The sequence below is a fragment of the Salvelinus alpinus genome, chromosome 5, assembly GCF_045679555.1.
Source record: "Salvelinus alpinus chromosome 5, SLU_Salpinus.1, whole genome shotgun sequence".
Lineage (NCBI taxonomy): Eukaryota > Metazoa > Chordata > Actinopteri > Salmoniformes > Salmonidae > Salvelinus > Salvelinus alpinus.
In genome coordinates, this window is record NC_092090.1 from 15,602,956 (window position 1) to 15,618,680 (window position 15,725).

Genomic DNA, 15,725 nt, shown 5'->3' on the forward strand with positions numbered 1-15,725 from the left:
TGTGCATTACCACCACGGTTCTTTTTTTATACAATACTGTAAACTTGCCTTTGTACATTTGGGCGAAAAATAAATCTTTTTATGAGACAATCATATCTGTCATGTGTGACTGGCTTGCTTTATTCAGTCATAAGGGGTTGGAAGTGGACAATCTAAATAATAGCTGTTGCATATGTTGCAAAATTATTTTGTTTATAAAATGCATGTCAATGCTTCATTAACTTGAATGTCAATAATCGACAAACTTCTGTTAATATGATCAAATATATGAAGATATGATACTGTGGTTCAACAGTAGTGTGTTGACTTGGCACTGTTTCTCAACCTCTGGTTCCAGGACCAGCACCGGCCCCTGGGATGTTGCTGATTGGTCACTTACAGGGACGTATTAAAGCAATGAGCTAAAATAACCACTAGAGGGTGGTCTTCCCAAATAATTATGAGAAGTAGGGTATTATGCAAATTGTCTACATAGAATTTCATAATACGCACCAGTAACATTAAGCCTCCATTGACCTAAACAGGCAATTTACTAAGACTTACCTCAAAGTGAAATTTGAGGCTTAGTACAAAGAACATAACATTTTCCTCATCGATCACCACTTCATCCATACTTCAATGCACGTTTTGGTAAACCTTTCAAATGTTTAGTTTGTCTTAATGGGTGCTGAACCAGCCCAGCCAACAGTTAGGATGATACAGTCCCTAGCTCAGCCAACAGTTAGGATGATACAGTCCCTTCTCCCCGTCCAGGGTGCTCCGCGTGCAACAACGTGATGATTCTGCTGCAACAGCGGGGGAGAGATTATGCAAGGATGATTTTGTTCAGTGTAAATGTGAAATCTGATTATCCCTTGTTCCCAGTGGGGGAGGGAGAGTAAGGTCCGGGGGGAGGTGGGTGAGCGGGGTTAGCTAGAGGAGAGAGGGTGGAGATGTGCTGAGGCAATGGCTTTTACAGCAGGCGCCTGGGAGTAGGGGGAGCAGGGTAGTGGGGACGCGGTACGGCACAGTAGTACGCAGCGGAGGCTCCTCTTGCTCTGCGACGACAAGGGTGCGGTGGCCGACAGCGCAGGGGTTAATGGGATGCACTATCTACGCAGCCAGCCCTGAGGCCCTGCCAGGCGACGAGGCCACAGGCCGGGACCACCGACACCACCACCACCGACCCCATGGTCCCTGCAACCAGAAGATACCAGCCAGGTCAGTCAGCCCTGTTACCTGTTCACTTTCTTTGGTGAGGAAATACTTAGGTCGGTTTCTCAGACCCAGATTAAGATCATTCCTGGACTAAAAAGCACTCTTGATGAAGATTCTCCATTGGAACTTGCTGTCTAGTCCAGTAGTAGCCATATTTTGGGTTGAAGAAACTATCCTGTACAGTCCAAACATAAGGAACAATGGTGGGATTTCTCCTAGTGTGGAGGTTTGTGTAATGACTTCCTTGAACTAAGATGCAACTTCTATTTACTTGATGTGACTTTTCCCTTGAACCTCAGAGCTATGGAACATCTACCTTCTATACTACTAGTAAAGAAGGTCTATGCTAGCCTCTTCTGTACGTGTATTAGTATGCTCACAACACACAGGCAGGTGTTGTGTATTCATAGTGTAAACCGTGTCTGTCCTCTACGTTGACTTTATTCACCCCTGACGTTGTTCCATGATTAATAGAGCTCAAGGGGTGGGGGTGAGTGTGCATCCTCAGAGTGGCAACAGAAAGGTCAAAGGATATCAGAGACCCATGTGTTCTGGTAGTCAGTTAGCCTATAAGCACTGGTAGGAGTACATTGAATAGAAGGAATACAGTAACAATATGAAACTGGTCCGGTGCAGGAAATTATATTATCAGGATAGAGAGTGGAATAAAGTAATGGTAGTGATGGTATGGCGTTCCTTACAGGATGGAAATGCTAGTAGCAGGATTTTCAGCACCACAGATCTTTGTACAGTGTCCTCCCTGCACAAGCCAAATAACACCAATATGCATTGTTATTTAAAATAACTTTTGGACCGTAACAGACCAAATACAGCTAGATTGGGGGGGGGGGGGCCTTAGACCTACTCAGGAAAATGATATGGCATTTTATTGATGTATAATTTATTCAACTCAGACATGGATTTATCAGTTGTATCACCATATAAAGTCTGAATCAACTTCATATAACAATTATAAACATCTTACTTGAAAAGGCTACTGTGATTTGCTTACACCACTCAGTAAGGTTAAAAGGTGCAGTTACGTTCTGCCTTGGAATATAAGAAATAGATAGATTTAAATTGCATTCGGTTGTAATCATTACGATCAGTACAAGCGAGCGTAATCACACGATTAGGTTATTTTAAATCCGTTGATCAAAGCTTTACCATGCCATGAATGACACAGCGGTGGCGTATTCTCAACCAATCTCACGGATTCCCTGCGCAACAAGTTGACAAGCGGCCAGTGTTTCTTGTCTCGCCGCATGTCTCTTTGCTTCAAATTGTGTCATTTTTCGCAATTCAATTCATTTTTTCCCCCATGGACATTTCGCTATAGTTACTTTGCGACATGTGAAGCTGTGGCTGGTACCAATTCAACCTTGCGGAGGACATGACAGTTACTTTGGCTGAATAAAATAAGACGACGAGCCTACCTGTGCAGCGGTACGTTGCGGAAGGTTATTCGTAAAGGCAAAGATTGCGTGAGTTTACAGTCTGTCTCATCTCTAGAGTTTGTCGTCTATTTTTTATTGACAGTTGTCAAACGCATAAGTAGTTTATAATGAATCTAGGCCCTAATGTAAGTACCTCGGGTGTATGAAGTAGGGCAGGCTGTCTAAGCAGGTTATTAGCCTAGTTTCTAAATTAATTGGGGCAGTCCCGCCAATAACCTCATTATTGTATACCTTGTGTTTACTTTATCACAGCCTACAGGCTTATAACTGTATAAAAATGGTCAGATTTATTTTATTTATCACATTTTAGCCTCTATACTTTCTATATTTAGGGCTCAATGAGTGACATTCCTACAATATATTTGTTTCTGAAAATTATTTGAAGCTCGCATTTGTTGACAAAGGATCAACAAAATTGTAAATAATGTAGGTACAGTATGCTACTTTTTTACAATACGTTTTTTGGTTAAAATAAGGGTAGACAGTCATGCCATTTGCGTATTTGAGTCATATTATTCAAAAACCAAGGGATTAGTCTAAGATTTCCACAACTAATTAGATATATGTGGCTTTAAATCTATCTAAGCGTCAGTGACGCTTGTTTACTGTAGACAGTAGCCTACCTAATCAGAGCCATTTGAAGGGGCGCAAGTGATGTCACCCTGTACACACTCACGTGCTTGAAAGGAGCCCTCAATGTAGCTCCTTTGAAATTCAAATTACTTTTATTTCCTGTAAGGTAACTTTGTGTGGACACGAATTGTTCAAGACACATCAACACACAACATTAAAACATGTAGGCTACAGTATACATGCAAGCAGATGTGTCAAACAAAACATGTTGCAAAGGATCTGGCCTTGCAATACAAGTACATCCTGTCTATGATTCTGTAGAGTAACTGTTAAACTCACAAACAGGATATTGACCAAACTCCACTCATATTGTCATCTTGTTTATCTTGTGGGGGGAGAACAGGTCCAGAGAACCGGTCCAGGATGCCTATATAGTCTACAGTCTCCGCTTGTAGTGTAGCAGTGTGGATACAGTATCTCACAGGCCAAAGTCCTTCTTTGTGTTATGGTTTCATAGACAACTACCTGCATCACAATTTGCCTGATTTTAGTCCATATGTAGGCTACAGGTACAAATATGGACTAGCGTTCATAACTAATAATAATGGAGGCTACAGATATATTAGGGATTAGGCCATATCAGGACCACAATATGACAAAACCCAGCTGCAGCCAATTATGCAAAGCATGCCTTTTTCAGATGCAGGTGGTAGCTAAAGTACTCAGGCCCCTATTAAATCCAACTCCACTTCCTCCCTTACCTTCACTGAGCACAACTGTAATTAATAGGCCACCCGACTGCAGGCGTTCAGCTTGAACGAGACCTTTGGTTTGCACAGCTGTGGTGAACCATGAGAGAGGAGAGAAATGGTTGATCACATTCTGTGTTCTTTTTAATACATGCTCTTATGGATAATTTATTGCCCATGGTTTGGCTTAGACTTCAATTTGTCCTGCCATTGCTGACTCTTGTAAGCGTCAGCTGTTCTGGAATAAGATAGCTGAGATTGATAATGATCCTTGTTGAGGCCTGCCTCTCTCAGCCCCGTCTGACCCTATAGTAAAGTGACACCACCAGACACTATCTGTGATCAAGAGGGAGCAGCGCATCATAGCCTCTTCGGGTGTGAGGGGACACCGAGAGAGTGTGAGACTTTGAGGTATAGGCTTCCACTGACTGCTTACGGAGTATATTGGTCACAATTAACAGAAGATGGATGATATGAATGGCTTCATCATCAATGAAAGATGACATGATCTGTACAGTATGTATCATTATACTGTATTGTGTAATTAGATATCATGATATACTGTATTATAGAGGTTGTTGTATTGTTTTGGCTCATTGCAACTTCTACCTGGAACGTCATTGACCTTGACAGCCTATAGCCTCCGTTAGATTAGATTGTGTCCATGACTCAGACCTGTTTGTTTACTTTCCCCGTCTCTCTAGAGAAGACCACGAGACAGGGAGGTGAAGGAGAAATGGTGTGATGCACCTTTAACAGTAGAGGTCCTAGAAACTGCAGCTAGCTTAACTAGATTAGAGTTAATTCGATTGGAGGACGTCTTGTGATGGCTCTGTAGATGTGCCCTAATCAGCAGGAGGACAAGGAGGAGGAGAGGGATGAAGGCTCACATTTAACATTCATATATGGACAATGGTGTGGCCTTTGTCACTGTTATAAGCCAAGTCAGAGTGAGAGTACTCAGTACAAGGAGCCAAGAGGTCCGTTTGGATTCGTATTCCACAGATCTTTTTCTTGTAAGTATTCCAAACTAGTTAACATCTCAGATCATCATTGCTTGGTGTCTCAACCACACAAACCATTTTTTGTTTGCATATCTTGGTGCCATTTTCATGTTGTTTCTGGTCCTTCTGTTATAACCAAAGTTGACATTGACAAGAAGTTCCATAGCTTGTGATGCGTTGGCTACCATCTCTTGAAACAACATTTTCAGGTTGGGTTTGTGCTGCGTTCACAGAACACAAAGAGACTTGGTCCACAGAAAGGTCTGCACTCTGCAACTGAAGGGAAAGGGCTCATCCCACCACTCTGCCCCACTGTTAAATCAGACCAAGTGTGCACAACTCAGGGCCTCCAGTTCTGCTGTCCTGATGACTTTCTGTTTGTCCAATTGAAAACAACGAGTCACACAAAGACGTGACAAAATGTCCCTTGGTCTTCTGACTGTTCGGGGAATGGAGGTGTTTAATAGGGTATTATGGGTAAACAATGTCCACGCCAACGAGCCGTAAAATTTGGTGACATTTTGTGGAAATGATGATACCCAGCCCTGAAGTCGCTCCCTCCCGGCCAGTGAAGGTTTTAGGAGGATTAAAGATGTCTTTGGGTTAAGAGGGGTTTAAGATGACCCCTCTCATATTCCCCAATGTGGAGCTATGATTCATTACTTTAGTTTTCTCCCATCTGCATTTATTCTAAAAAAGTTTGCTTCTGTTTCCTTACTTTTAATTTACCATAGACACCTGTTTGCAGCTGGAATAGTTGAATACAGCAACCAAGAAGCTATTGTTCACCAGCCTCATCTACTTTGACTGGCTAGCTACAGTTCATTGGTTATGGACAGGGTGGGGGATTTCTGTGGGAACCATTGAACTAGGACCTTCCGCAACAGGAAGAGGCTTTTTCGTACAGAGAAGTCATTGGTTCAGATGGAATGAACCAGGCCAATTAGAGATAATAAGCAGGAAACTCAGCATGTGATAAATGGCCAGACTGAGTCAGGGGTTTCCTAGAAAACACAAAGCTATTATCAGTCAGTCACACCTGTGATTATACAGAGGATGTGGTAACTACTGCCTTTCTCCCAAAAGGGTCACGGTTTCATCCAGTGCACGTGTGTGTGAATTAGTGGAATGGTGTGTACGTGTGTGTGAATTAGTGGAATGGTGTGCACGTGTGTGTGAATTAGTGGAATGGTGTGTACGTGTGTGTGAATTAGTGGAATGGTGTGCACGTGTGTGTGAATTAGTGGAATGGTGTGCACGTGTGTGTTTGAGGAGCACAAGTGGTTGCTCAACAGTGTGCATGAAAGAGCATGAGAAAGTCCCCCAGGCCCTGTGCACAGCTTCATTAACCTGTGTATATTCGCTTGTATATTGATGTAGAATTTGCATGAATGGGTGTGTCCACGCATCGATATGAGCTGTGTTAGAATACGACACATGCTCTGAGCCTGTGGATAACTGATGACAGCGCAACACTGTGTGGTCTGTTTGTTCAGGCTCAACACCATGACGGAACACCAGGAGCAGAATGAAGAGGGAGTCCTCATCTCAACACAGGACCTGGAGACCTCAAAACACCAGGATACTCAAGGAGGCCATCCACAATTCAGGTAGGTAACATGTACACACACACACACACTATTTTAAAGGATCTTTGTCTATAGGAGTTAACTCGGACGTCGATGAACTGGTTGGTGGCTGAATTTAAATACAACTAGAAAGAAAGAATTTGGCTGATTAGTTCAACTCTCATCTTGTTTGATTTTTACACATTATTATGAGTGTTCTGCCTCATGTCCACAGCAACAGGTCCTCTGTATAGACTATTAACACAGACAGACAAACAGTTCCTCTGTATAAACTATTAACACAGACAGACAAACAGTTCCTCTGTATAGACTATTAACACAGACAGACAAACAGTTCCTCTGTATAGACTATTAACACAGACAGACAAACAGTTCCTCTGTATAGACTATTAACACAGACAGACAAACAGTTCCTCTGTGTAGACTATTAACACAGACAGACAAACAGTTCCTCTGTATAGACTATTAACACAGACAGACAAACAGTTCCTCTGTATAGACTATTAACACAGACAGACAGACAGTCCTCTGTATAGACTATTTCACACACAGACAGACAGTTCCACAGACAGACAGGTCCTGTATAGACTATTAACACAGACAGACAGGTCCTCTGTATAGACTGTTAACACAGACAGACAGGTCCTCTCTACAGACCATTTCACACAGACAGACAGGTCCTCTGTATAGACTATTTCACACAGACAGACAGGTCCTCTGTATAGACTATTAACACAGCTAGACAGACAGGTCCTCTGTATAGACTATTAACACAGCTAGACAGACAGGTCCTCTGTATAGACTATTAACACAGACAGACAGACAGGTCCTCTGTATAGACTATTTCACACAGACAGACAGGTCCTCTCTCTACAGACCATTTCACACAGACAGACAGGTCCTCTGTATAGACTATTAACACAGACAGACAGGTCCTCTGTATAGACTGTTAACACAGACAGACAGGTCCTCTCTACAGACCATTTCACACAGACAGACAGGTCCTCTGTATAGACTATTTCACACAGACAGACAGGTCCTCTGTATAGACTATTAACACAGACAGACAAACAGTTCCTCTGTATAGACTATTAACACAGACAGACAAACAGTTCCTCTGTGTAGACTATTAACACAGACAGACAAACAGTTCCTCTGTATAGACTATTAACACAGACAGACAAACAGTTCCTCTGTATAGACTATTAACACAGACAGACAGACAGGTCCTCTGTATAGACTATTTCACACAGACAGACAGGTCCTCTCTCTACAGACCATTTCACACAGACAGACAGGTCCTCTGTATAGACTATTAACACAGACAGACAGGTCCTCTGTATAGACTGTTAACACAGACAGACAGGTCCTCTCTACAGACCATTTCACACAGACAGACAGGTCCTCTGTATAGACTATTTCACACAGACAGACAGGTCCTCTGTATAGACTATTAACACAGCTAGACAGACAGACAGTCCTCTGTATAGACTATTAACACAGCTAGACAGACAGGTCCTCTGTATAGACTATTAACACAGACAGACAGACAGGTCCTCTGTATAGACTATTTCACACAGACAGACAGGTCCTCTCTCTACAGACCATTTCACACAGACAGACAGGTCCTCTGTATAGACTATTAACACAGACAGACAGGTCCTCTGTATAGACTGTTAACACAGACAGACAGGTCCTCTCTACAGACCATTTCACACAGACAGACAGGTCCTCTGTATAGACTATTTCACACAGACAGACAGGTCCTCTGTATAGACTATTAACACAGCTAGACAGACAGGTCCTCTGTATAGACTATTAACACAGCTAGACAGACAGGTCCTCTGTATAGACTATTAACACAGCCAGACAGACAGACAGGTCCTCTGTATAGACTATTAACACAGCCAGACAGACAGACAGGTCCTCTGTATAGACTATTTCACACAAGCAGCCAGACAACCCTTCAGGCTTAATGTTGTCTGAATCCGCTTTTGTCTCTTACATTCCTGCTACGGGTTATGAGACAGCTACGTGAGGAAAGCTGCAGTCTGGGGGTGGATAGGGCACAGTGGTGTCACCTGACTCCACGTCACGGTGGTGTAACCTGACTCCACGTCACGGTGGTGTCACCTGACTCCACGTCACGGTGGTGTAACCTGACTCCACGTCACGGTGGAGTAACCTGACTCCACGTCACGGTGGAGTAACCTGACTCCACGTCACGGTGGAGTAACCTGACTCCACGTCACGGTGGAGTAACCTGACTCCACGTCACGGTGGAGTAACCTGACTCCACGTCACGGTGGTGTAACCTGACTCCACGTCACGGTGGTGTAACCTGACTCCACGTCACGGTGGTGTAACCTGACTCCACGTCACGGTGGAGTAACCTGACTCCACGTCACGGTGGTGTAACTGACTCCACGTCACGGTGGAGTAACCTGACTCCACGTCACGGTGGTGTAACTGACTCCACGTCACGGTGGTGTAACCTGACTCCACGTCACGGTGGTGTAACCTGACTCCACGTCACGGTGGTGTCACCTGACTCCACGTCACGGTGGTGTCACCTGACTCCACGTCACGGTGGTGTCACCTGACTCCACGTCACGGTGGTGTCACCTGACTCCACGTCACGGTGGTGTCACCTGACTCCACGTCACGGTGGAGTCACCTGACTCCACGTCACGGTGGAGTCACCTGACTCCACGTCACGGTGGTGTCACCTGACTCCACGTCACGGTGGTGTCACCTGACTCCACGTCACGGTGGTGTCACCTGACTCCACGTCACGGTGGTGTCACCTGACTCCACGTCACGGTGGAGTCACCTGACTCCACGTCACGGTGGTGTCACCTGACTCCACGTCACGGTGGTGTCACCTGACTCCACGTCACGGTGGTGTCACCTGACTCCACGTCACGGTGGTGTCACCTGACTCCACGTCACGGTGGTGTCACCTGACTCCACGTCACGGTGGTGTCACCTGACTCCACGTCACGGTGGTGTCACCTGACTCCATGTGGCGTTGACAGGTTGTACTCTAGAGTCCCAAATGCCACACCCTATTCCCTATATTGCCATGGGACTCTGGTCAAAAGGAGTGCACTATATAGGGAATAGGATGCTCTAACTGTGGAGCTGCTGGGGCTTATATAACCAGGATCTAAGGCAGGAGGGGCGTTCTAATCCTGGTGAAGCTGTCCTGGGATGGGATTTGGCAGGGTAGGCTACCGCAGTGTGTTGTGGCTGTGGTGTGTTCTCTCTGTCATTGACTAGTGGGTGGGAACTCTGAACTGTGTTGTTCATGGGTGTGTCTCATTGGTCTACAGTGGATTTATTTTCATGGGTGCGTCTCATTGGTCTACAGTGGATTTATTTTCATGGGTGCTTCTCATTGGTCTACAGTGGATTTATTTTCATGGGTGCTTCTCATTGGTCTCCAGTGGATTTATTTTCCTTATTTTGTTTCCTTCATGAATTGATGTGAAAGACAGAGAAGGGAAAGAAAATGGCTGGCCAGTGACCACCATGTTGCGTCACCTTTCCTATGGTTTTAGATGAATACAGACGCTAGGTTTCTGTCCTAAAGGTGATAGTTCAGCCAAATTACAAATGGAAAGGGGATAGTTCAAGTAAATACCAGAACGACACAGAGGTAGGTTATGGCTTTGACCTCTCAGTGCTCTTTGTCCCATTTTCTCTTTTTTCATCTGAATTGTTGATTGTGAATCTGTCTTTGTCTGCCTGAGGGAGGTATTCCCTTTCTAATTTATCATTCCTCAGGCTTGTAATTAGCTATGCTATTCAGCGCCGCAGCTAAGGACACTTTGAGACACACATACACACACTGCGGCCCTGGTTACACGTTCCACTTCTCCCAGGAAGATGAACAATGCTCCTGCATAAATCAATGTACTGTTTTGTTTTCAACCTGATGACGAAGGTTCAGGTAAGACAAGGGAAATATACGTTTGATAGATTTTGAACTGTTGGACTCTGCTGGACTTGAATATTGTTATTCAGATCAGTCTTGGTATCTTTATGTCTTCAAATATCTAAAGGGAGTCTTCCAGTAGTTTACTGCAGGGAGAGGGAGGTGGAGGAAAAGAACAGGAGAGAGGGAGTCTTCCAGTAGTTTACTGCAGGGAGAGGGAGATGGAGGAAAAGAACAGGAGAGAGGGAGTCTTCCAGTAGTTTACTGCAGGGAGAGGGAGGTGGAGGAAAAGAACAGGAGAGAGGGAGTCTTCCAGTAGTTTACTGCAGGGAGAGGGAGGTGGAGGAAAAGAACAGGAGAGAGGGAGTCTTCCAGTAGTTTACTGCAGGGAGAGGGAGATGGAGGAAAAGAACAGGAGAGAGGGAGTCTTCCAGTAGTTTACTGCAGGGAGAGGGGGGTGGAGGAAAAGAACAGGAGAGAGGGAGTCTTCCAGTAGTTTACTGCAGGGAGAGGGAGATGGAGGAAAAGAACAGGAGAGAGGGAGTCTTCCAGTAGTTTACTGCAGGGAGAGGGAGATGGAGGAAAAGAACAGGAGAGAGGGAGTCTTCCAGTAGTTTACTGCAGGGAGAGGGAGATGGAGGAAAAGAACAGGAGAGAGGGAGTCTTCCAGTAGTTTACTGCAGGGAGAGGGAGATGGAGGAAAAGAACAGGAGAGAGGGAGTCTTCCAGTAGTTTACTGCAGGGAGAGGGAGATGGAGGAAAAGAACAGGAGAGAGGGAGTCTTCCAGTAGTTTACTGCAGGGAGATGGAGGAAAAGAACAGGAGAGAGGGAGTCTTCCAGTAGTTTACTGCAGGGAGAGGGAGATGGAGGAAAAGAACAGGAGAGAGGGAGTCTTCCAGTAGTTTACTGCAGGGAGAGGGAGATGGAGGAAAAGAACAGGAGAGAGGGAGTCTTCCAGTAGGTTACTGCAGGGAGAGGGAGATGGAGGAAAAGAACAGGAGAGAGGGAGTCTTCCAGTAGGTTACTGCAGGGAGAGGGAGATGGAGGAAAAGAACAGGAGAGAGGGAGTCTTCCAGTAGGTTACTGCAGGGAGAGGGAGGTGGAGGAAAAGAACAGGAGAGAGGGAGTCTTCCAGTAGGTTACTGCAGGGAGAGGGAGATGGAGGAAAAGAACAGGAGAGAGGGAGTCTTCCAGTAGGTTACTGCAGGGAGAGGGAGATGGAGGAAAAGAACAGGAGAGAGGGAGTCATCCAGTAGTTTACTGCAGGGAGAGGGAGATGGAGGAAAAGAACAGGAGAGAGGGAGTCTTCCAGTAGTTTACTGCAGGGAGAGGGAGGTGGAGGAAAAGAACAGGAGAGAGGGAGTCATCCAGTAGTTTACTGCAGGGAGAGGGAGATGGAGGAAAAGAACAGGAGAGAGGGAGTCATCCAGTAGTTTACTGCAGGGAGAGGGAGGTGGAGGAAAAGAACAGGAGAGAGGGAGTCTTCCAGTAGTTTACTGCAGGGAGAGGGAGATGGAGGAAAAGAACAGGAGAGAGGGAGTCATCCAGTAGTTTACTGCAGGGAGAGGGAGATGGAGGAAAAGAACAGGAGAGAGGGAGTCTTCCAGTAGGTTACTGCAGGGAGAGGGAGATGGAGGAAAAGAACAGGAGAGAGGGAGTCTTCCAGTAGGTTACTGCAGGGAGAGGGAGATGGAGGAAAAGAACAGGAGAGAGGGAGTCTTCCAGTAGGTTACTGCAGGGAGAGGGAGATGGAGGAAAAGAACAGGAGAGAGGGAGTATTCCAGTAGGTTACTGCAGGGAGAGGGAGATGGAGGAAAAGAACAGGAGAGAGGGAGTCTTCCAGTAGTTTACTGCAGGGAGAGGGAGATGGAGGAAAAGAACAGGAGAGAGGGAGTCATCCAGTAGTTTACTGCAGGGAGAGGGAGATGGAGGAAAAGAACAGGAGAGAGGGAGTCTTCCAGTAGGTTACTGCAGGGAGAGGGAGGTGGAGGAAAAGAACAGGAGAGAGGGAGTCTTCCAGTAGTTTACTGCAGGGAGAGGGAGATGGAGGAAAAGAACAGGAGAGAGGGAGTCATCCAGTAGTTTACTGCAGGGAGAGGGAGATGGAGGAAAAGAACAGGAGAGAGGGAGTCATCCAGTAGTTTACTGCAGGGAGAGGGAGGTGGAGGAAAATAACAGGAGAGAGGGAGTCATCCAGTAGTTTACTGCAGGGAGAGGGAGGTGGAGGAAAAGAACAGGAGAGAGGGAGTCTTCCAGTAGTTTACTGCAGGGAGAGGGAGATGGAGGAAAAGAACAGGAGAGAGAGAAACAGAGCACAGTGCCTGTGTTTTTCAATAACCGTGCTTCCCTCCACCTGGGAACCAGACCAGCTGTTATTTATAGCCAGCCTCCAACAGGCAGGCAGGCAGAGGGACAAAATGTAGCATACAACTCACCCACCTCTCTAATATGGTGCCTTCCCACTATAGATATCAGCTTTGTTGTTCAAAGTAATAAAACTCTTAGCACCTGTTGATGACAATACATATCTAGAGGAGTGGAGCAAGCATATTGTCTTAGTCTATACTGTATTACTGTAGTCTATACTGTACAATATTACAGGATAATAAACCCTTCCGGATTGTCCCCACCAAAACTGAAACGTTGAGGAAATCAATTCAGCAGAACTTCCATGCCGATGTTTATTGTCATGTTTTAATTATTTCATTGGTGCCCATAAACATTTTAGAACCTTTTATAAACATTCAATCATTACAACTAGAGGTCGACCGATTAATCGGAATGGCCGGTTAATTAGGGCCGATTTCAAGTTTTCATAACAATCGGAAATCGGTATTTTTGGACACCGATTTGGCCGATTTTTTTTAAATCTAAAAAATAAAAAAATGTACACCTTTTATTTAATCTTTATTTAACTAGGCAAGTCAGTTAAGAACACATTCTTATTTTCAATGATGGCCTAGGAACGGTGGGTTAACTGCCTCGTTCAGGGGCAGAACGACAGATTTTTACCTTGTCAGCTCAGGGGATTCAATCTTGCAACCTTACAGTTAACTAGTCCAACGCTCTAACCACCTGATTACATTGCACTCCACGAGGAGCCTACCTGTTACGCGAATGCAGTAAGCCAAGGTAAGTTGCTAGCTAGCATTAAACTTAACTTATAAAAAACAATCAATCAATCAATCATAATCACTAGTTAACTACACATGGTTGATAATATTACTAGTTTATCTAGCGTGTCCTGCGTTGCATATAATCGATGCGGTGCGTATCATTGCTCCAATGTGTACCTAACCATAAACATCAATGCCTTTCTTAAAATCAATACACAGAAGTATATATTTTTTACCTGCATATTTAGCTAAAAGAAATCCAGGTTAGCAGGCAATATTAACCAGGTGAAATTGTGTCACTTCTCTTGCGTTCATTGCACGCAGAGTCAGTGTATATGCAACAGTTTGGGCCGCCTAATTTGCCAGAATCTTACATAATTATGACATAACATTGAAGGTTGTGCAATGTAACAGGAATATTTAGACTTATGGATGCCACCCGTTAGATAAAATACGTAACGCTTCCGTATTTCACTGAAAGAATAAACGTCTTGTTTTCGAGATGATAGTTTCCGGATTCCACCATATTAATGACCTAAGGCTCGTATTTCTGTGTGTTATTATGTTATAACTAAGTCTATGATTTGATAGAGCAGTCTGACTGAGCGGTGGTAGGCAGCAGCAGGCTCGTAAGCATTCATTCAAACAGCACTTTCGTGCGTTTTGCAAGCAGCTCTTCGTTGTGCTTCAAGCATTGCTCTGTTTATGATTTCAAGCCTATCAACTCCCGAGATTAGGCTGGTGTAACCGATGTGAAATGGCTAGCTAGTTAGCGGGGTGTGCGCTAATAGCGTTTCAAACGTCACTCGCTCTGAGACTTGGAGTGGTTGTTCCCCTTGCTCTGCATGGGTAACGCTGCTTCGAGGGTGGCTGTTGTCGATGTGTTCCTGGTTTGAGCCCAGGTAGGAGCGAGGAGAGGGACGGAAGCTATACTGTTACACTGGAAGTACTAAAGTGCCTAGAAGAACATCCAATAGTCAAAGGTTATTGAAATACAAATGCTAGAGAGAGAAGTAGTCCTATAATTCCTATAATAACTACAACCTAAAACTTCTTACCTGGGAATATTGAAGACTCGTGTTAAAAGGAACCACCAGCTTTCATATGTTCTCATGTTCTGAGCAAGGAACTGAAACGTTAGCTTTCTTACATGGCACATATTGCACTTTTACTTTCTTCTCCAACACTTTGTTTTTGCATTATTTAAACCAAATTTAACATGTTTCATTATTTATTTGAGGCTAAATTGATTTTATTGATGTATTATATTAAGTTAAAATAAGTGTTCATTCAGTATTGTTGTAATTGTCATTATTACAAATAAATAAAAAAAATCGTCCGATTAATCGGTATTGGCTTTTTTGGTCCTCCAATAATCGGTATCGGCGTTGAAAAATCATAATCGGTCGACCTCTAATTACAACATTATAATAAAGAATAGATATAGCCTTGCTAAATGTTATCCATGGAAGATAAATACAGGCATTCTCTGTTGACTAGAGGATTATATGAGTGATGCAGAGCTCTGTCCCAAGAGGAGAAATGAAAACCCCCAGCTATCCTCCACAGGGTTGCTAAGATCCCCCGTTTACTGCAGATGCTTATAGAATGAAAACATTGCCTTTTCCTCAAACAACCTTTCCAGAGAGAGAGAGAGAAAAAGAGAGCGAGACCTTTATCTGTTATTTTTATTTGTCTCTAGTCAGCAACTGACTAGAAAATCTCTCCATTGGATCAAATCAAGAACTGATCCTAAAGACAAAACCGGTCAACAATGCAGCCCAGTTGACCAGGATTGTGCACATCCATACTCAACCTCTACAGTACTTGTGCAACAGACTGTCTACTGATTTTAGCTTGCAGTAGGCGATGGTCTCACTAGCCCCGGGGACATGCGGCCCCTTTCCTCTCACAGCCGTGGTGCTCAGCTGCAAGCAGGATCTATTTTCTCTCCTCACAAACCCCACAGGATGTCTCAACACCTCTCAACTCTCCCTGCTGCTCAACTAGAATGAACCAGCAGAATCAACTAGAATGAACCAGCAGATGTAGACATACACTTTATTTCTACACTGAGGGTGGATGGATGGATGAAAAAG

General features: G+C 44.5%; 1 protein-coding gene across 5 annotated transcripts in view; it reads left to right on the top strand.

Moving 5' to 3' along the window:
* Positions 1–994: 994 nt before the first annotated feature.
* The window catches only part of LOC139575613 (GRAM domain-containing protein 2A-like), a 34,402-nt gene continuing 19,671 nt past the window's right edge, over positions 995–15,725 (top strand). For 4 of the 5 annotated variants that reach the window (XM_071400760.1, XM_071400759.1, XM_071400763.1 and 1 more), the window contains exons 1-2: positions 995–1,200; positions 6,477–6,590. In XM_071400760.1, the coding sequence (XP_071256861.1) occupies positions 1,079–1,200; positions 6,477–6,590 (236 nt within the window). In that variant the 5' untranslated portion in view covers positions 995–1,078. Of the gene's footprint in view, positions 1,201–2,411; positions 2,682–6,476; positions 6,591–15,725 lie in introns of those variants that run through there. The other variant, XM_071400761.1, reaches the window with a different exon arrangement.